This window comes from Vanessa tameamea, chromosome 15 (genome assembly GCF_037043105.1).
Source record: "Vanessa tameamea isolate UH-Manoa-2023 chromosome 15, ilVanTame1 primary haplotype, whole genome shotgun sequence".
Classification (NCBI taxonomy): domain Eukaryota; kingdom Metazoa; phylum Arthropoda; class Insecta; order Lepidoptera; family Nymphalidae; genus Vanessa; species Vanessa tameamea.
In genome coordinates, this window is record NC_087323.1 from 2,576,555 (window position 1) to 2,599,691 (window position 23,137).

At 34.2% G+C, this 23,137-nt stretch overlaps 1 protein-coding gene across 1 annotated transcript; it reads left to right on the forward strand.

Moving 5' to 3' along the window:
• The first annotated feature begins 577 nt into the window (after positions 1-577).
• LOC113403489 (odorant receptor 85c-like) lies at positions 578-11,185 on the forward strand. Its single transcript, XM_064217102.1, has 9 exons — positions 578-847; positions 1,140-1,292; positions 1,787-1,975; positions 3,065-3,260; positions 3,713-3,809; positions 5,571-5,675; positions 6,341-6,429; positions 10,070-10,136; positions 11,062-11,185. The coding sequence occupies exons 1-9, from the start codon at positions 589-591 to the stop codon at positions 11,125-11,127; spliced, it is 1,221 nt and encodes a 406-aa protein (XP_064073172.1). The 5' UTR covers positions 578-588; the 3' UTR covers positions 11,128-11,185.
• The last annotated feature ends 11,952 nt before the right edge of the window (positions 11,186-23,137 follow it).

Below are 23,137 nucleotides of genomic sequence, written 5' to 3' on the forward strand. Positions count from 1 at the left end.
AAAAGTGCTCCGAAGATTTTCGTTCAATTTTAGAATTACGATTCAAACGTGAAATTCTCATAATTTTCTTTTCACAATTTCACGCGACGTGTACATTAATTATATTTAATTTCGATCCTTAGACGATCTTATTTAGTTATTTTGGTATGTATTGTATTTTTTGAAGTGAAACAAATAATTAAAACTTTTTATTTTCTGTAGGACGCAGAAAAGCAGTTTACATAACGCTAAAATATAAACCACTAGTTGTCGTCCGCGGCTTTGTTTGTGTTTAAGAGATAGATCGTCAGATTTATGTGTAAAAAGTAACCTTTGTCCGTTCCTGGAGTTAAAATTTGTTTCAGTATTAAGCATTTTAAAATGAAATTTCATCAAATTCGGTTTAGTGATTTGGCCGAGCAACAGACAGACATACAGAGAGGCATAGTTATATAATATTGGTAAAGTAAAATACAAGACACAAATTCATTCAAGCGAAATAGTTACGGATCTCTGAAATGTATTATGTAAAACGTGAAATCCCAAATAAAAGAAAGCATTGTTTCCTCTGCGTATTATTCCATATACAAACGGAGACTGCGTCCTAAAATGGGTGAAATGGAAGATTTTCCGTATGAATTCACAAAACCTCTACTCCTATGTTTCAATTTACTAAAGAGATGCAATATCGGATTTTTCGATGACAACGTTCCATTTTTACAAAAATACTGGCGTTCCTTCTTTATTGTTCCATGCGTTATAATACATTACATTTCAACAACTATATATATTAGCCGTGTGTTTACAAGTCAGATCAAAATATCGGAGCTGACTTTCATGGTTCCTATTTTCTTGATTTTAACTCAAGGTATGCTCTTTTCAGTGGCACTTTGCCAAAGAATTTATCCCGGCTTGATCTTTTTGCATCTAATGACTTAACAAGGCTTACGCCGTGCCTCTCATGCAAATATCATCTTTATTTGAATGTCCCTTTCAAATATAAGATTATGTTCGTTACATTTTATGGAGACTATACCTACTTACTCTTTATATTGTCATGATATGTTTAAGACCAAAAACAAATCATTTTGGAGCGACATATAATGTTTCTTTAGATACTTATTTCTACTAGAAATTATAAATGGTTTTTTTTTTTATAGGATTCTTAAAAGCTGCTGTTATTATAACGAAGAGGGATAAAATTGCTAGTTTGGTAATAAATCTTGGAAAGATGTGGAAGACTGATAATCTAAGTGATATCCAACTGAAGAAGAAAAACCAACTGCTGAAGAGACTGGATTGTTTTCATGCAGGTACAAGTTAATACAGACTACCTTGATTGACGATTGATTGATGAATGTATAAATTAAGAGGCGAAACAAAATAAATAAGGAATAATAACGACGTCATTTTAACAGTTACAAAAACCGAAGGAAAATCTAGAAAACTAAATATCAACTATAACGCATTCAATGCTTAAATAATGTTTTAAATGGGCGTTATATATTTTCTTTATGAAAGATGGAGTGTAATTTTAATCTAATCGATCATTAATCAAATCAATTCTAATGAAAAGATAAAAAAAATAATCTCCTTAGAAATGTGATGTTAATTTCAAGAGACTATTCTTAGCCAGCAGTCTTGTCTACTCCCTCAATTGAACATTTACTGATTACACAAGAGACGCAGCTTGCGTTCACATTATGATCTAAGGCAATGAATACGCGGGTGATGTTTCTCGTGTCGCGTCCTATACAGGTTAACTTCTAAGTTATGTACTAGTTTAATAATAATTATTTTTTTATAGTATTTTACTGGGGCAATTTGATCGCAATATGCCAGAATATGTTGGCACCTTTACTATTGACGCTGATTAAAAAATTCGTCCTTCAACAAGACACGGAATTGTTGCTGCCCTTCGGATATGTGTATCCGTTCGATCCTTTGAAAAATTGGTTTCGATATATTGCAGTGTATATATTTCAGTTATTTGCAAGTTAGTATGGATTATATGTTATACTCACTGAAAACTATATGTTTTAGACCAAGTGACTAGTTATGAAGAAAGGCAAATGATATCGATTTATTTATTATATTATTTACTATAGTCTGGTAATTATAAATATTGCTACGTGATCTTCGGGCAATCTGATTATATAGATATTTTGTAGGAAAATCAGAATCTCTTGAACTACCATGAATTCTAATTGGTGGTAGGGCTTTGTGTGAACCATCTGCGTAGGTACCACCCACTCAAAATATATCTAGTAATATTATATAATATTACCATTATTTCCGTATACTAAATATTGTAAAATGATGCAAGTATTTCTTGTTTGTAGAATAAACAACAATTGTGAAACGCAATTATTAGCTTAGTAGAAGCTACCGTGTACACGGTTTCATAAAAACACTCTTACTCCGACAACACCACATACAGTCGAGAGCCGAATCAATTCCTTATCAAATTTTAATTATTTCATATTTTTGAGTCTGAATATTCAAATTGTTTCAAGTGTAGGTAATTTTAAGTTGTGGTAATCATAGGTTACGACATCTTTAAAACGACGAAATAAAATATTAAATTTTTAGTAACGGAAATAATATGATTAGTAATAAAACGAACATTTTTATAACTCTTCCCGATAGGTGATAGACATTATGTATAATGCCCGAACAACTTAATTATTTCAATGGTGTAACAAATTGCCTACTGATATTGGTAACTTTTCACAATTTCCGAGCATACAATGCTTTATAAATCACTTGGTCCATAACAGATATATATTTTTATAACTTGCTAATTAAACTTTCCTCAGAGTATAGGAATTGAAATAAAGTATAAAAATTAATAAAGAAAAGCAAAATGCTTCACAATCGACAAGATTTTTCTTTGGTTTTACTTTGATCCCTCCGTCCAACAAAATGTTTGACTCATAGGATTTACAGACATTAGAGGATCGGGCTGAAGCGAGTACCTAAAAGAAAAAATAAATTTGGACCATTAACAAAATTTTAAGAAAAATAATATTCGTGTATATTTTTATATTTGTCTCAAATAATGAAAAGAGCTTTTTTTTTCAAGTTCTGTCAGTGGTTTCTGTCTATCTTGGCGCAGAAGTTGTGACCATAACAATCTGTGCTCATCTTAGCACAGAATTTGCTCTTCTCCGAGAAGATCTTATGCAGATCATACCAAAAAAAAAACAACCTGATACCTTAATGGTGAACGACGATGATGCAATAAGGAATTTTATACAGAATCACCAAAAACTGATCGAGTAAGTAAATAATTTTAGTTATGTGATGAAAATATATAATTGGTATTATTACTGAATACATGTTGTGGATATGACAGACTGAAGAAAGTAAGAAAATTCCCAATATTGGGTCTCCAACATTGACGCTGTTAAAACAATTGGTCCTTCAACAAGTCACGGAATTCTTATGAACCTTCGAATATCTGTATTTCTTCGATCCTTTGAAAATATCGTTTTGATTTATGATTATAGTGTACTCTCTATAATATAAATATATCTCTATTGTATAAATTCGATTCAGTGGTTTGGTCGTCAAATAGCAACGTACAGACAGAGAGTTACTTTTGCATTATTATATTAGTATCGATTATTTAAAAGTGAAGCCGTCACCTAGTGTTAATACACTTAAAGAGCAACATAACACTTCAAGAACGTTCGCTTCTACTGAACGAGATGCTTTGGTTTTTTTTCAGATTAACGGCCTCCTCAAATAACATATTCAATCTAATAGTCTTCATTGATATGTTATTTGTCACAGTGATTATGTGTTTCTTCGGTTTGGGCGTCACGGTAAATAAGAATTTAATTATAAACGTGTAATCAATATTAATTATGCACTAATTATTTTTTTATTAAAACATCTGTGTCACATTATTATCCAAACATATTATATAATTTAACGTATTTGTTATTAATATAATAGTCCCAACCTGCAAATATCCCACAGCTGGACTAAGGCCTCCTCCTCCTTTAATAAGAAGGTTAGGAGCATATTCTACCACGCTGCTCCAATGCGTTGGTGGATTCACACGTGGCAGAATTTCGTTGAAATAAGACACATGCAATTTCATCACTATTTTTTCCTTCACCGTTGAGAACAAGATGAATTATAAACACAAATTAAGCACATGAAAATTCAGTGGTGCTTACCTGGGTTTGAACCCGCAACCATCGGTTAAGATGTACGCGTTCTAACCACTTTTTTTTTTTGTTTAACGAGGAGGAAATGCATTTACGGATGCCGCCCGGTCGGGGGACCGGGACGGGTATGTGGGACTCAACCGGGTTCTAATGCCCCGCGCCAGGGCACGCTAATGCTAATGCCCTGTCCTACTCACTAAAACCATCCTCGGGTTTTCACCATGCCGCCGAGTGGTGAGGCCACAGGATCGCCAAGGGCATGCAACCGCGACCCCACCAGCGGCAGCCGCCGTAAGGCGGCTGAATATTCATAGGGTGCGCGCCTAGTGCGCGCCTTCCCCCTCATCCTCCACGTGGGAATGTGGCGAACTCCCCCGAGTCCGCCACTGGAGGCTGGGCGTCATCGAAGCTGAAGCCCTGCGGCGGATAAGATGGTAGGCTCCGCCGCTGACCGCCGGTGTAAACACCTGGGAGGCTCGAGTAGCGAGCCCTCCCACTTCCAACGAGGCCACTCACATGGTCCGCCTTGACGCCGATCATGGACGTACCGGGAGTAGCTCCGCGGCATCCCTCCCGCCAGTCTTAGCCGTGGCCGACGAGCAAGCTCAAGCCGGCTCCATTGCCTAGGGTACACCACGAGGAGGTGACTGACATGTACCCCAACTCTAACCCTAACCTAACCCTCTTTGGGTTCTACCTAACCCTTTTATTTAATACCCAAAAACTTCAAAAGTCCGTCATATTGGATTAAGAGTGATGTCAGAATATTTTTCAATTTATTCTTGACAACGTCTTTCATTTGACACCCATATTATATAAGTGCATAAAAAAATAACTATTCTGCCATCTCGAATGTTCCACCATATTGAATTTATAATTACGTCACATTATTTTTCGAATTACTCACATCGAGCCCTATCATTTGAAACCTATATTGTAGAAGTGCATAAAAAATAACTATTCTGCCATCTCGAATGTTCCACCATATTGGACTTACAATGACGTCAAGCAGCTTATCGTGTATTGTCATCCAAACTTAACGTGTATACAAAATTTCAGCCAAATCGGTTAAAGATATCTGCTTCAAAATTGAGTAGCAAGATTCCACCTGCACATACATATGTACATACATTGCAAGTTAAATAAAAGCTTTTAAAAAAGCAACGACGAGCTGCTTGATATGAAAATAATAAAAAAAAAAAAAAATTAAAATCTATAATTAATCAATTAATAAATTTCAATAGATAATTTCATAAAAATCTTTCATTTCTGTAACAAAATGCTTACACAGATAATATAGAAATCGAAATTGAAAACGAATGAACAGAAACGAAGAAACAATTTTAAATAAATATAACCTCTTTTAATGTTAAAATAACGTAGTTTAATTTGTAATATATGTAATTGAAGGTAGCATATGCCGCAGTGGACATCGCCAATAATTTTATAGCCGTATTGGCTCTATTGCTGCCAATTTACATACTTTGTTACAACGCGGAAATGCTGAAAGTTGAGGTGAGTATAATATAGGCATTTTAAATCGAATCGAAATAATGGTTCATAAAATCAAACAAAAAAAAACTCTGCTTTCGTGCATACACATTAAAAACACATTAATTAATTTTCTTTTTAAAATTGTTCATATTTTTCTATATTAGTAAAGACTAAACATTATAAGAATAGAAGCACTCTAATTTCAATTAGGCTAATTCGTAGCAAACAAATAATATGCTTATAGAATAAATATATTAAAATATAAGCATGTTACTTAATAGCACGTTCATCTTTTTTTTTCATGGCACAACAAAAGCTTTGTAGATGTGAGGCGAAGGCGGAGAGGTGTATGCAACCTAGCCAGCTACTCAATGTATTCCGTTTGTATTTCAAGAAATACAGCGTAAATAAATGACAATTATCAAAATTGCGTAAAATTAGTCGTCATTAAAAATATTTATTTTTATTATTAATATTTTGGCAAATCGGTCTTTGGCATTGGTCCATTGTAAGACATCTTAAAATTTCTTGCAATTTGGAATAAAGTAAACCAATTCATAATGTTATCACATCAACTGCACAGCTTAAATTTCCATTTTCTTTATTCTTAATCTAAAGATAATATTATTTTGTATAGCTATTATAAATACAAAATAGTCGTTTAACGATTATTTTCTTTCATACAGAGTTCAGGAATAGCAGATTCTGCATATGAAACTTTATGGTATAATGGAGATACACATTATCAGAAGACTATCCAGTTTATTATTGCAAGGTAACGAATTTAGAAACTCTTATAAATAATAGTATATTATAAAACAATAACAGCTGAAGAGAAAATATTTTACTTAGCGGCAGGGTTTTGTACAAGTCTGTCTGAGTACCAACCACTTATAAGATATTCTAACCCTAAACACCAGTACTTAGTATTCCTGTGTTACAGTTTGAAGGTGAATGACCCAATTTAACTACAGGCACAAAAGACATAACGTCATTAATGACTTGTTAAATGCAGTAATTATCGAACACGATGTTTTTGAATGTGGTCAAATAGAGCCACTCCTTAACGCGTAGGCGCAAAAACGTAAGCAGTATCATCAGCACCGCAGTTCAACTGCTACTAAAAACCAATCAAACTATAAAAACATTTCAAGTTGAAGATTTTTTTATTACAAATTGTTGTAAAAGTTTTTCAAATTATTTTAGTATTATTCTTAGTAAACCAAAATAGAACGAGAGCCAGTACTGTAACAAACTATTCGTAGTATTTTCATTGGTGATAGAGCTTCATGTAAAACTGATCCATGCATCAGTAATTTTATTGACAAACATCAAACTTTTACACTTATCTGTTTCAGTTTGAAGGGTAACTGAGGAATTCAAATAAAAATCACTTATAAATCCCGAAGCTCGTGACGCATTAAAGTTGTTAAGACTAGTTGTTTTTTGTTCTTAATACTACTGCAAAAAAAAACATAAAAGTTTTTATATTACTAAACTAGTCGTCGCTTGCGTCTTCGCTCGCATTTTAGGAAGTCGTCATTAGGTGTAAGACATCCAAAAATCTAAATATACTTCATTCAAATAGGCCTTTACAAGCACTTTTGAATGGTCATTTAACAAACTATATGAAGTGAAGCTACCATAAAAATGTCTTATATAATATAAATATCATCAAATTTAGTTCAGTTTTCCGTGAAAGAGCAACAGACAGACACAGAATTCTCATTTATGATATTAGTATACATAGACAGACATCTTAAATAAAGTTAACTCTTAAAGAACTTAGGTCCCCGTAAAGGACTTATCTCTGTGACGGATATTTTTTGAATTTCCATTCGGTTTGTAATTGTTTTTATCTACTTTCTATATGTCGAGTACGAAGCTAAATATTTACTGTATTTAATCCCCTCGAGAATAGATAATAGAAATAAAATGCTGTTTAAGGAAATTTCACTGTATAAGATGTAAATTAAAAATAATTACTGAACGAATCGTGAGCATATGGAATGGTTGGAAGAATGCTCGCAGTATTTTACCGTTGAATTGTAATTCTAATTATCTTAAAAAATATGAAACAGCTGTCCTGTAAGCGAAGGCAACAAGTACTTCAAACTTTTTCCGACATAAATTTAGTCATATAATTTGGGATTCGTCATCGCCATCGTCATCGCCATCGTCATCGCCATCGCCATCGCCATCGTCATCGCCATCGTCATCGCCATCGCCATCGTCATCGCCATCGTCATCGCCATCGTCATCGCCATCGTCATCGCCATCGCCATCGTCATCGCCATCGTCATCGCCATCGTCATCGCCATCGTCATCGCCATCGCCATCGTCATCGCCATCGTCATCGCCATCGTCATCGCCATCGTCATCGCCATCGCCATCGTCATCGTCATCGTCATCGCCATCGTCATCGCCATCGTCATCGCCATCGCCATCGTCATCGTCATCGCCATCGCCATCGTCATCGTCATCGCCATCGTCATCGCCATCGTCATCGTCATCGCCATCGCCATCGTCATCGCCATCGTCATCGCCATCGTCATCGCCATCGTCATCGCCATCGTCATCGCCATCGCCATCGTCATCGTCATCGCCATCGCCATCGTCATCGTCATCGCCATCGTCATCGTCATCGTCATCGCCATCGCCATCGTCATCGCCATCGTCATCGCCATCGTCATCGCCATCGTCATGGCCATCGCCATCGTCATCGTCATCGTCATCGCCATCGTCATCGCCATCGTCATCGCCATCGCCATCGTCATCGTCATCGCCATCGCCATCGTCATCGTCATCGCCATCGTCATCGCCATCGCCATCGTCATCGCCATCGCCATCGTCATCGTCATCGCCATCGTCATCGCCATCGTCATCGCCATCGTCATCGTCATCGTCATCGCCATCGTCATCGCCATCGTCATCGCCATCGCCATCGTCATCGCCATCGTCATCGCCATCGCCATCGTCATCGTCATCGTCATCGCCATCGTCATCGCCATCGTCATCGTCATCGCCATCGCCATCGTCATCGCCATCGCCATCGTCATCGTCATCGCCATCGTCATCGCCATCGTCATCGCCATCGTCATCGCCATCGCCATCGTCATCGTCATCGCCATCGCCATCGTCATCGTCATCGCCATCGTCATCGCCATCGCCATCGTCATCGCCATCGCCATCGTCATCGTCATCGCCATCGTCATCGCCATCGTCATCGCCATCGTCATCGCCATCGCCATCGTCATCGTCATCGTCATCGCCATCGTCATCGCCATCGTCATCGCCATCGCCATCGTCATCGCCATCGTCATCGCCATCGCCATCGTCATCGCCATCGTCATCGCCATCGTCATCGTCATCGCCATCGCCATCGTCATCGCCATCGCCATCGTCATCGTCATCGCCATCGTCATCGCCATCGTCATCGCCATCGTCATCGTCATCGTCATCGCCATCGTCATCGCCATCGTCATCGCCATCGTCATCGCCATCGCCATCGTCATCGCCATCGTCATCGCCATCGTCATCGTCATCGCCATCGTCATCGCCATCGTCATCGCCATCGTCATCGTCATCGCCATCGTCATCGCCATCGTCATCGCCATCGCCATCGTCATCGCCATCGCCATCGTCATCGCCATCGTCATCGCCATCGTCATCGCCATCGCCATCGTCATCGTCATCGCCATCGTCATCGCCATCGTCATCGCCATCGTCATCGCCATCGTCATGGCCATCGCCATCGTCATCGTCATCGTCATCGCCATCGTCATCGCCATCGTCATCGCCATCGCCATCGTCATCGTCATCGCCATCGCCATCGTCATCGTCATCGCCATCGTCATCGCCATCGCCATCGTCATCGCCATCGCCATCGTCATCGTCATCGCCATCGTCATCGCCATCGTCATCGCCATCGTCATCGCCATCGCCATCGTCATCGCCATCGTCATCGCCATCGTCATCGTCATCGCCATCGTCATCGCCATCGTCATCGCCATCGTCATCGTCATCGCCATCGTCATCGCCATCGTCATCGTCATCGCCATCGTCATCGCCATCGTCATCGCCATCGTCATCGTCATCGTCATCGTCATCGTCTTCGTCATCGTCGTCGTCGTCGCCGTCGTCGTCACCGTCACTGTCACCGTCACCGACACCGACACCGTATGATTGTTATAATGATTAATAGACCGTCACTCATAGGAGTAAAACTTGACACACAATCAATGCTATCTACGATCAAATATGCGATTTTCTTTGTGCCTATAATAATTAAGAAACATTGTTTAAATATTCACCTCTTAAGCATTTATAGATTAAGCTGGAAATAAATTTTAAACTATTTCAATCACAATGAGAGATACGTATACACATAGTTCAAACAAGTATTTCTCCTTCAGGTCTCAACGGCCTTGCTGCCTGACTTCTTTGAATTACGTTTCGATAACTCTGAATACATTCACTAAGGTAAAGTGTATTTAAGATATATTTTACGTTGAATGAAGAGGATTTACTTAACAAGAATACCTGGAATATAGAGATGTGTGGTCTGATCATTGAACTGTATATAGCCCATTCGCTTTTACTCGGGAAAGGTAAAACGTTCAGAAATATCTGTCGTCGGCTTATATTAGTCAACTTCGATACCGATGAAAAAACAGCTGACAAATTTCGTTTTATTGAAATACAACAATATATGAAATTATCTTAAATCAAATTATTTCAACCAAAAATGGATCAACAAATTTTTCTCGTTGGTTAAGTATCTCATATCCTAACTAAGATTATAAATTCGAAAGTGAATTTCTTTATGTACGTTTGTTTGTTACGTGACATCTTAGCTACTTAATCGGTCATCATTAAATTTTGCACACCTGTAGTCAGGGGTACAGAAAAGATCAGTACCGAACTCTGAGAGCTCTCCCTCTCTAATAATATTTCTATTATACTATACTTCTATTACTCTATACATATACCCATAGATAACGCAAGTATTACTATATTCCGATATGCTTTGTGTTTATTCATCTCGTGCTCTGTAAAGAAAACATCGTAAGGAAACTTACCTTTTACCTCGATAACCACTCAAAGGGACTTTGCATAATATTGAGACATTTAAGTTTATAAATTAACTTATATAATTTACATAATATCCTCTTTGATTTAATATACTCCGTAAAAGCTAACAGTTCTTTGTTAAATAATTCTACATATCAGACCGAATTTCGTATTATCGTATTAAAATATCGTACCTCAGAATGTACATAAGGACGTTGATCACTGCTTTAGTTTGGTTTGGTTGGTCAAAATTCGGTCTGGATGACATTATATAATAATTATTAATTTTAAAATTAAATACATGAATTTACAAAAAAATATGTATATTTTTCAGGTCGTAAGTACAACTTGGTCCTACTTCTCCTTAGCAAGAAGTCTGTTTTCCAATAATATCGAATAGAAAAGAGAAGTTTCATATCACAGATGATTATAACTTAGACTTAGTAGAAGTAGCTATAGAATTTAGTGCAGAGGAGGAATTAGAAAGAACCCAAGGAAAAGAGGTCGCAGTCATGAGACGCCCGACAAAAATAAAACATCGAAATTAATGGTTTTTAAAAGAAATAAATATTGGTTAAATTAAATGAAAGAACACAGAGCTTCGTTTATAAAATTCATATATATATCTTAGTATTAAAATAATATATAGCATTAAAGTATGCACCCTCCACGCAAATACGATGGAGCGTAATGACTCATATCGGTTGCGGTCACGGCATAAAAATATCTTACAACCAAGTTGCGCCAATAGAATAAAATATAACAATCACTTTAGTCACTGCTTTTATACATAGGTATTTAACGGAAGAAGTAAAACTTCCTTTTTTTTTGGTAATAAAAAATATTCACAATTAAATGTATTCGAATTTTAATATAATAATACATATAAAAAATTATATATAGTCAAGCCAAATTATTTCACTCATTTTAATCTTACCTTATCCCGTGCCTTATTGTTATACTGATCAATGAAATAGCATTTCATGAACTTCCACTCAAATACAGTATAATAATAACTATTAAAATTCAAATGTTTGTACAAATCAAAAATCGAAATATAATTAAATTCAAGAAAAGTGTAAGGTTGCATCATAAATGTTTAGTAGCACTTCTTTCTAACCAGCCTAACCTAACTTTAACCTTCTTCAACAATTGTGACAATTTAGAAAGTTGCAATCAAGAATCCTCTATAATTTTCTGTACATCTACGGCTGGAGCTCTTTAAAATGAGACCATAACCGATCTTTTATATACAGCTATCGTACCATAATTACATCAATAAATAATAATCTACTTATGCTATTAATATATAAGATTAAATGTACATAATCTTAACTTGTATGCGAATTTCTTGGTAGAATCTACATGGGATGTATATTCCCATCTAGCATAGAGAATGTTTTTGATTTTGCTCCTCTAATCGATCTTTCCGTCTCTTTCTATTATTTACGGTTTTATTTATCACTATTTAGACTTGGTTTTTATTATAATTATTTAATTATACTTAAATGTTATTAATTAATTTCATTGTGTCTGTTATTAAAAACATAAGCAAATCTAGCAAAAGCAACCATTATAATTTTTTTCATTTATTATTTTTATTTTATTGCAACATTATTATCATACAGATTAAAAATAAATCATGCATAGACAATACTCCATCACAGATCTTTCCAAGCTTATACGATGAATTGCTAAATAAAAAAAAATGTTTTATTTCAATGATTTCTAAATCTTACTTATCACTGGATCTAAATTCTAATCCTAAACTATATGTCACGAGTACGATTTCTTACACGAGTAAATATTTGATCGCTTACAAAATGTTTACCCTGTGTTCATAGCCCGTCATCTCAACAGTTCGACACAGAGAATCCTAAAAGCGGTCTGGCGAGCAATATTTGCTCTACGCTTTGAAACGATTGTATATCACGTGTGTATAAATTTATTATTTCAAAATTTTATTTCGACGAACTGATATCAAAGCTACATAAGGGCTTAACAAATATTTAGCCATTGTTTATTTAACATTCAATATTAATAAATTTGTTACATTTTGTTTGATCAATTGAATTCGTGTGATACAAAGCTAAAATAAATTTTAATAAAATACAATATTTAGATTTTTGCTAAAAAAAATGTTTTGTTTGAAATATAACTTTTATGATTCTAATGTTGTAAATGGTGTAGAACTAAACATCGCAACATTTCCCTTTCATCTAATTTTTATTTTATCTTTACCGATAGAAGCAAAAATTTTAATACTATTATTTTGGAAGATTAACACTCTTATAATTTGTAGTTAAATTCACCGCAGATAACGAGCGTAAAATATCAGAATTTGATAAACGACCTAACCTACTATAATGATAATTATACAATTTACAGGATACAAGTATCAAAATGACGTATCCCCGTAACTCGATTATCAACATTTAAAGAGTAAAATGCGAAGTCAATTCTTACTGATACACTGTTGAACGATAACAATCGTTTTATATCCCTAATTTGTGATCAATGCATTTCATTTCCAATATAAATATTTACCCTTTTCGTCGATCTCTATACAACATACAAAAGGTTACATAAAAGGTTTTACATCTATATGAATGCGTCAATTCCATATACAGTTATAAGACGAATAAGATGGTTCAGTATACGTACGTGAATATTACAAAGATTACGCGCTCAAACCCCAGAACGACTTTTTTTCAAGTGCAAAATCAAAAACAAAATATACTTTATTCAAGTAGGTTTTACAAGCACTTTTGAATCGTCATTATACAAACTATATTAAGTTAAGCTACCACCGGTTCGGAATGAAGATTCTACCGAGAAGAACCGGCAAAAAACTCAGTAGTTACTCTTTTTTCATCATTTAAAATAAAAAGTTATAAAGTTACGTTAGCCCAATACAATTACATATGTATATAATATATTCTGCCTGGAAGTCAACAAGTATTAGCTCCACGCCTTTCTATATAATGATCAACATATATATATAATCCTGTATTGAATAATATGCTTTTTTTATTAATGTATTTTTTTACAAATGATTTAAATTTATGAATCGGCAAAGTTATATTATTTAATTTATTAAGTATAACAGAAATAAGTTGCTTAATTTGTGTTTATAATTCATCTCGTGCTCTGTAGTAATTAAATTCTGTCACATGTGTGATCGATACGCATTACAACAGCATTCTCCATTTATAATCCCGTAAACGACAATGAGACTTATTTTTTATCACGAATAATTTAAATTCTAGTAGCTGAATTTGCTGATTTTCTTCTTTTTTTTATCTTATGTTTACCCTTATTCTTCCCGTCTTGTAATCGGGACGACAGCTCCTATCTAATAAAATAAAGTAGAAAATATGAAATTAGTTGGATTCGCGTTAAATTTTTCGACCACGTCCGCCAACCTCAGAAGAAACCAGTCAACCATGCAGGACATATTATAAAGTGTGTGCAAGTATGTTCGTGAACGCAGGTGTTCTCTCATAATTCGATACGACCGAAAATGAGACATGACCGAAAATTTTCGGTCGGCTTTCGAGACTTTTTTTACGGGAGTGTACAAACTTCCAACTTCCTTATAAAACTCAATTACTTTTTATCAACAATGTATAAAACGCCTGTTGTATTATTTATAGCAATCGGTGTTAACACATAAAAGTGATTTGCTATATTTAACATTAATTTGAAAACAATTCTGAATTCTTCAAAAGGAATTGTGCGTAGCGCGTATATGTATACTATACATTCCATTGTTATTTATTTATATATATAATAATAAGATAATATATATATTTATTTTATTAGGGAAACTCGATTATTTTATTAATTTAATAACTCAAATATTATTTATTGATTTTCTTGAACTATAATTGCATTACATTAACAGTCTGTAACTTTCCCACTGCTGGGCTAAGGCCTCTCCTTTTTGAGGAGAAGGTTTGGAGCATATTCCACCACCCCGCTACAATGCGAGTTGGTGGATACACATGTGGCAGAATTTCGTTGAAATTAGACACATGCAGGTTTCCTTACGATGTTTTCCTTCAACGCCGAGCACGAGATAAATTATGCACATGAAAATTCAGTGCTTGCCTGGGTTTGAACCCGCAATCATCGGTTAAGATGCACGCGTTCTAACCACTGGGCCATCTCGGCTCTTATATTAACTATAAATTCATACCATAATCATCACTTTCGATATCGCACATCTGCTGGGCATCTCGTGACGACCATGAGATATGTTATCAAGAGACCACAAACTCATGGTGAGTACTAACGGCATCTAACTTGGAACGATCTCGCTTTTTTAATGTTGCCGTTACTGAAAGCACATTTTAAATAAACTAATAATATTGCCAACTTTAATGAACTATATTTTTATTTCGTTTTATTTTGTATCAGATGCGCCACCTGCTCGCTTATCAGTTGTCACCAATAAAATTAAGCTAGTTAGGTAATAAACTCATATTTCAGTAAATTTACATAGAACCAGGAACCATAGGAAGAAAGAAGAATTAAATGGTAAAAAAAAAAAAAAAATTATCCTGCTGAGTTTCTTTCGCCGGTTCTTCTCAGGTCCGAGGTGCTAAATTCCGAACCGGTGGTAGATTTTTGACAATCAATAAGCAATTGTAAACACTTCTATATTGAATAAAGATTTTTGACTTCTACTTGACTTTGACCTTAATGAACTATACATCTAGACCTTCCTAACATAACATTAATCTATGGCTGAAATCCATATGAAAATACGTTCGGTAATTTTTCAGTTAATCAAGTTCAGACGCACAGATATGTAGTTATAAATATCGATATACAAATAAAATGCTATAAATTTCTATGTTAAATCTCTTTTATACCTTCACGCAAAGGTAACCTCCAGTAAAGCACCGGGGCTCCCGAAGGGGTGGGGCTGTTTGATGGTTTTAAAACAGGTCTATGTGGCATTCTTACCCACTAAATCCACTGCGACGGATCGTGATATAACTCTCCCGTACTGTGCTCCACTAGGCAAAGCTCTCCTCAGGGAGCAAAGTTGATCTCCCCCTCCACACTGATAAAGAATATGTTAATATTACAAAAGTTGGTGCCAAAAAGTTAAGCATCTATGGGTAAATTTATATTCCTATACATCCATATCGAGAGAAACAGTACCTCCATAAAACCAAGAAATTAAGTCTGTAATAACAGAATTCAGTAATTCATTTGTGAGTCGACCCTTGTCAAAACAATCAATGTTTTAAGAGTACCGCGGTTTCCAATTTACAGGAATGGAATGGAATAAATAATTTAAATTTATACATAGATAAAAAAATATTGAAACATTAATTTTGAAACACTTAACCAAAATAAACATTTCAGATTTATTTTTACATACATTCATAAATACAGAAAATATTTAATCTGTGCTGGCTTTGATTATTATTAAATATATAATAGGTAGGCGGATAGGCAAATGGGCCACCGGATGGTAAGTGGTCGTCACCATATTAGTGGTCGTTACAATATTAACCATTCCTCGCATCGCAGACGCTCCACCAACCTTGGGAACTAAGATGTTATGGAACACAACAATATTGTTTGGCGGTAGAATATCTGATGAGTAGAATATCTACCCAGGCGGGCTTGCAAAGTGCACAAAAAAAAAATTATTTAAATCAATCGTACTATATACCTAATCTATACAAATCCTATAGCTTCATGCCATACTAATGGATATCAAACAGTTTTATTTTAAAAATATGTATTTCGTGTGTACCTTTGGTTGGAGACTCATAAATTAAATAAATAAAAATTATGCACATGAATTCAATGGTGCTTGCCCCGGGTTTGAACTCAAAATCTCTCTCAAAAGACTCACGTCTTGTAACGTCACGTTGTGTCATTACGACTTTCATTATTATTATAAATAAACAAATCAGAAATGTTTCCATATGATGTGTCTGTATATCTATTACTGCACCAGCTAATCAGAACTTTTTTTAAATTTTCTTTTCCATTGGATTTTTTAGAAGAAATGGCTAATTAGCTAAAACAATTGTCTTTGTCCTACACATTCGATAGTTGTAAGCATTTTCTATGTTATTTTCTAATGATGTACAAGAAAGTATAAAATAAACAATAAATTGACCTAGCTACTACTACTTATAGACACATTAAACTAACTGTTACCCACTCTTCCCTGGGCAAATAAAGGATCAACGTAATTAAGAACAATTATAGCCTATAAAGATCTACGGATGATTCAGCGTCGGTCATATTCTCAGATGCAGTAGTTGACCTGAGTCACGTGATTGAAGCAAAAGGAAAAAATATATATATTTCAATCGACTCTTATGTGGGATCACATAACCTATTTCCCACACACAGGGGCTATATCTTTCTAAAGGATTTCAATGTATGAAAAAAAAATAACCTAATATCCATTCAGAAGATAACATTGTAAGATTGAACAAAAATATATTTAATGAAAACACTTCAACTCGTTTCTGTGTTTTGATTCCTTGTCGGTGTTGCCAATATTCAAACTTATAACTCAAGTAATTATGTCGATATCCAATAAATAACTAGATAATAAGGTCACATGTTACCTTTTGTCAAATAGAATTCTCTGAAAAGAAGCTGAATGTTTATTTAGCGCAATCTCTATTGTTCTGGCACACGTTACCGGTTCCGTGCAGAGTTCATTTATTTTACAACCATTTCGAAAATTGGTTCCGATTTAGGATTGTGTGCGTAATTTAATTCAGATTTTCGTCTATCTGCCACTAAATACAGTTTTGTTTTTCCTGGATAGTACCTTTTTATGAACAATCGAATTTCTGATTTATTATAATTGCAGAAAAATATACAACCTTATTTATTTTAATTTTTTATTGAAAAAAATAATTGTATTCTAAGCGGACTGTTATTTTTATAATGTAACATAACCATTAAATTTAATACACGTTTAAAAAAATCAAGATGATGATTTTATTGCATGTAATTATTAAATAATTGATGTTTATATAATAAATAATAATTCCAGTACTCTATAATTTACAATACACAATTGAATGAAAATGTATGTGCTTTAACACTTTAAATTGACCGTAAATTGACGTAGAACACAGAGTAACTTTTTATCAGAGATTAAAGTATTATCTACTAGTAGATATAACTATCTGACGTTAAAAGAATTTAAATTTAAGTCCGTAAATGTCGCACATTTGGGCAAGTGGCCATCTATCTTGTTAAGAAGGATTTCAAATACTTCTTAGCTTGGTATATTTATTTCAGAAATTTTCTTTTAAAATAATGAGGTTGGAATGTTTTCTTTAACAAGGAGTTACAGTATACACAAATTAAACACTTGAGAGACCCAATGAGTTTCGACTTTGTGTCCTTAGCCTTTATAATAAAGGAAAACGAAATTGTATATTACGAGCCACCTGCGCCAAATTCCAAATTAATTTAAAACAATATTTCATTTATAACATGCTCGACAAAAGCGTTTTCTGTGGAATTGGTCAATTATACACGATACGTCACCATCCTATATCCTTCGTAGAATTTTATGCCAGGATAGCATGTAAGGAATGCTTAATATTTCTAATTATCCAACATCTACATATATAGTGGTCTAGGTAGAGGTCATACCATTGATTAAGACATTTGACAGTTCATGTAACTATGGCAAATAAACCAAACGTACCTATGCCCACCACAATAAATTTATTATTAAAAATCAAACGTATGTTACGATTACAAAGGTAAATTGTACTTCAACAATATTGCCCAATAATTTCAAAATTATAACCATTATTCATATTGATTCAAATACAAATCCGGTGCTTGTTTCTTAATAATTTACATCACAACAAGTATGCGTTAGTTTTGGGGTGAAAACGTTCAAAATTAGATTCCAATTAATGTTAAAGAAAGATCAGTTTCGATTATCTATTGGAAAATAGATAATTACGTCAACGAGGGGATAAGCTATGTAGATACATTTAAGTCAGATATAGTATATAATGGAAATCTATTTATGGATTATTTTACATTCCATCTGTATATAATTATTATAATTGTTCAATCATAAAATTCATTCGTTGCGTTTGCAATACTAATACTATTTTATTTTAATGATTTGATCCTACTAGTATTACTAGTATAATCCATAATATCTACTATAGGTTCACTATATAAAACGGAATATCTATTTCGTAAAAAATGTCGTCTCGATCACAGATGATATAGGTTTACCTCGCGATGCATGTCACACAATGCATTAGAACAATAGATACGAATAGATCGGATAGCATATGTGTATATCTCATTGGTTAAAGAATAGTAATAAAATTCCTCTTTCATCTTCGTACAGTCGTGATAGCTTATATATGATCGTATATTTTTTTAACCGAAATAAATTTCTACATAAATGTTTATTAAAAAAAAATTGGGTTTAAGAATCGTCTATAAAATTCACCTTTCGTTTCCAACATTTATTTTGACAGTTTCCGATTTCGATAGGTTTTATTTGTACCAGTGTTATAACGCTCGTAACTAGAGAGCCACTCGCTGTTATAATGGCTCTAAAAGCCGGTCGTGGCTCGTGCCAGCCAGAACTAAACTTATGGGATGTGTTCGACTTACAAGCATCCACAATGTTATTTGAAATACGTAATGCTTGTGTCGTTGTTTGTTAGTTCCGTTAGAAGGATTATCGTTTTTTTTAAATATAGTTAGATAGATAGACATTCTTCTAATATACGTGTATAAAAGACATTCAGAAATACTTACAATAATATCTTAATGGCGATTTCTTAGGCCAGACAACCTTAGGATTACAAATTTGCAATGAAACAAATTTGAAGGTGCATTAACAATAATTAATATACTACTAATGAATACATAAATTTTTTAATATATATATAAGCACACAGTTATTCAAAAATGTTTTGTCTTCTTCTTTCTAATATCAAATCAATGATGACAGAAAGAGAAATCAGTGTCACCGACTAAACAACGAGTACGGCTACAATTTACAATTTATTGGACAATGTGTGCTCGTTTGGATACTCTCAATCTCATAAGTTATTCAGCGCACCATATTTTTCGATTTAAAACATCTATTTAAACAATATCGTGATAAAACCAACTCTTTCCGTAACGACGAAAATATTAACAAATTAAATTATTTTACTAGTAAGAAATATATATTTATTCTTATAACGAATCGATCTTTTTATTTATTTATTTTTAATTTTTTTTTTCGGATCTCTTTATATATAAATTCCAGGCGTCCCGTGACAGTCCCATTTTTTTATTACTGGGTTCCCATATAAAATATAAGCGAAACAGCATGTTAAAAAGCAAGAGTTTTACTGAAATTTGTACAATGTAATATACTAGATTAAATGAGTTAAAAAGCGATAGAAAACACGGAAAGTCTGCTTTGAAACGTCCGATTTTGGTGGGTAATATTGTAACAGTGTTTATAACGCTCGTAACGAGGGAACCACTCGCTTCTAATGGCTCTAAAAGCCGGCCGTGGCTCGTGCCAGCCAGAACTGAACTTATGGGATGTTTTAGGCTCACAAGCGTACATCCTTGCATTTTGGGTGCGTAACATTTATAACCGTGTTTCGTGTAAATTATAGCACTTTCAAAATACATTGTGTTAAGTGTTGCTGAGAACATGATTAAATTTATCGTTTGTTAAAACTTTTTTAAACAACAGACCAAGCAAAAATCTACATTATCTGTTTAGAAATATATTTAGTCAATTTTCCATGAACTATTGCATCCGTGCCTTTTCTTTTATACGATGTCTTGACTTGATATTGATTACGTATATGAAATAATTATTATTTATCTTATTGGCTACTTATTAACTATTAACAATAATTTAATAACTCATATACGTTAGATATGGTTTATAGAATAAGTTAATTACAACCAATGTTTACTAATGAAAGATTTGTTTGACGTTTGGATACATTAACCAATTTCAATTATGTACACGGATTACGTAATACAAAAACATTATTGATAGTGTGAAAAATCATGTAATATAAAAATTATATTAACAAAAAGTAGATATGGTTATTTATTTTGTAGTAATATTTGAAATTACTAGGTATATGGATGTATGATAATTTAAAATAAATAAAAACCGGCCAAATGCGAGTCGAACTCGCGCACGAAGGGTTCCGTACCACTGACTAATGGGAGGGATAGAGCTTGCTAATAGGCAAACATGATGTTTTTTGCATGGGAGCCACCCTTAAATATTTATTTTGTTTTGCGAAAATTTCAGTCTGTCTGTAGGTATCCTCATCGTGATTTCTTTGACCGCAGAGTATGGGACCTAATATCTATACAAGACCCACTACTGGGCTTAGAAGGTTTACGATTTATTCCACCACCTTGCCCCAAAGCGGATTAGTCAAACATATTTGGCAAGAATTTACTCACGCAGTTGTACCCATAGCTCACGAAGTTTTGCTTCATTTCCGAGAACGAAATAAATTACAAGCGAAAATTTGATTTGATCGCTAGCTATCCGACTTATATTTTCGGCTATGATAATGATAATTTAAACCGTTTTCTACGAAACATTATTCGGACAATTTGACTCTAGTGTCCTGTAAACAGTTCAATTTCAACTGGAAGTGGAATAGTGCTTATGACAAGCGCCGTTAGTGGCCTGCCTTTCGCAAGCTAATCGATTTTATGCACAGGACAATAATAGTGAATACCTACCCTACACGTGACCTTGTATCAAGACTTGGATAAGAGCATTAATTTACTTGGTAAAATAACAACACATACACTAAAAATGTAATACTTACAGTAAACAATAATAACAATTTTATCGGTGCAAATAACAAATATCACTAAAATGAGCTTATATGATATGAGGTTACAAAGTAACTATGGCTATATTTAAGGATTTTATTATTAACATACTCTATTTACATGTGACTTTTGCTTTTTACAAAGAGTGAAACTTATCTTCTTTAATAAGTTATTTATAAACCATGTGTTAAATATTATTATTAGATATCACCCCCTTATGGCAGAATACAAGTTACATTAAATACATTCAATACCAGAGTAATTTAAAGAGAAAACAAAACGTAATTTTATAAAAACGAGACCTGTGGTTCAGAGCAAGTGTGTGTGTGTGTACAATGTGCATGTGAGTAGTTCTGTGTTTACATGTGTACGTATATGTGACAAAACATAATTTGTAGTTTAAACGAAAAAGTTGAACTAAAATATTTTTCAGTTCAACTTTTTAGCTTGTATGTGTTAATCCATACTATATACTTAATATTATAAATGCGAAAGTAACTCTGTCTGTCAGTCTGTCTGTCTCGCTTTCACATCAAAGCTACTGGACCGATTTAAATGAAATTTGGTACACAAATAGTCTAGAGCCTGAAAAAGGACATAGGCTACTTTTTATTTGGAAAAAGTACTGTAAGGGGTTGAAAAGGGGATGAAAGGTTGTAAGTTGTTGAAAGTATTGTCATTTTTAGGACTAGAAGCATAAAACTTATATTTTAGAAATTCTACCCCTAAAGGGGTGAAATAGGGTTGAACGTTTGTATGGAAGTCCGTAATTTTTTAAGTTAGAAACATGAAACTTTATTTTTGGGATACTGATTAAAAAGGAGTAGATACTTATTTAAGTGTTTCTGCATATTCTACCCCTATGGGGGTGAAATAAGGGCGGAAAGTTTTTATGGAAGTCGTCATTTTTTAAGCTAAAAATATGAAACTCTATTTTTGGGATACTGATTAAAAATTATTAAATACGTATTTAAGTGTTTCTAGATATTCTACCTCTCAGGGGTTTAATAAGGGTTGACATTTCTTATATAGATTAGTCTGGACTCCGTCATTTTTTAAGTTAAAAGCCAAAACATTTTTTATGGGCTACTGATTAAAAATGAGTAGATATGTATTTCTACCTCTGAGGGGGTGAAATAATCCCTTTTTTCACCCCTTCAGAGGTAGAATATCAAGCAACGATATAAAGAACGGGTAAGGAGGGAAATTGGGTCAACATTCCGTATCCAGGTTAGTCTGGGACTCTGCTATTTTTTAAATTTTATTTTTGGGATGCCGATTAAATTTGAGTTGATACGTATTTAAACGTTTCTGGATATTTTACGCCAATATTTGTATACAGGTTAGTCTGGAAGTCCGACATTTTGAAGTTAGAAGCATGAAATTTTATTTTTTGGCTACCGATTAAAAATGATTTGATACTATTTAAACGTTTCTGGATATTTTACGCCTAAGGAGGGAAATAGGGGTGACATTTCGTATATAAGATAGTCTGGGAGACCGTCATTTTTGAAGTTAGAAGCATGAAACTTTATTTTTGGGCTACC

Coding starts and splice junctions, on each gene's coding strand:
- LOC113403489 (XM_064217102.1), top strand. CDS start 589: ATGGGTGAAATGGAAGATTTTCCGTATGAATTCACAAAACCTCTACTC. Junction 3,261..3,712: donor AATCACCAAAAACTGATCGA/GTAAGTAAATAA, acceptor GTTTTTTTTCAG/ATTAACGGCCTCCTCAAATA. Junction 10,137..11,061: donor CTCTGAATACATTCACTAAG/GTAAAGTGTATT, acceptor TATATTTTTCAG/GTCGTAAGTACAACTTGGTC.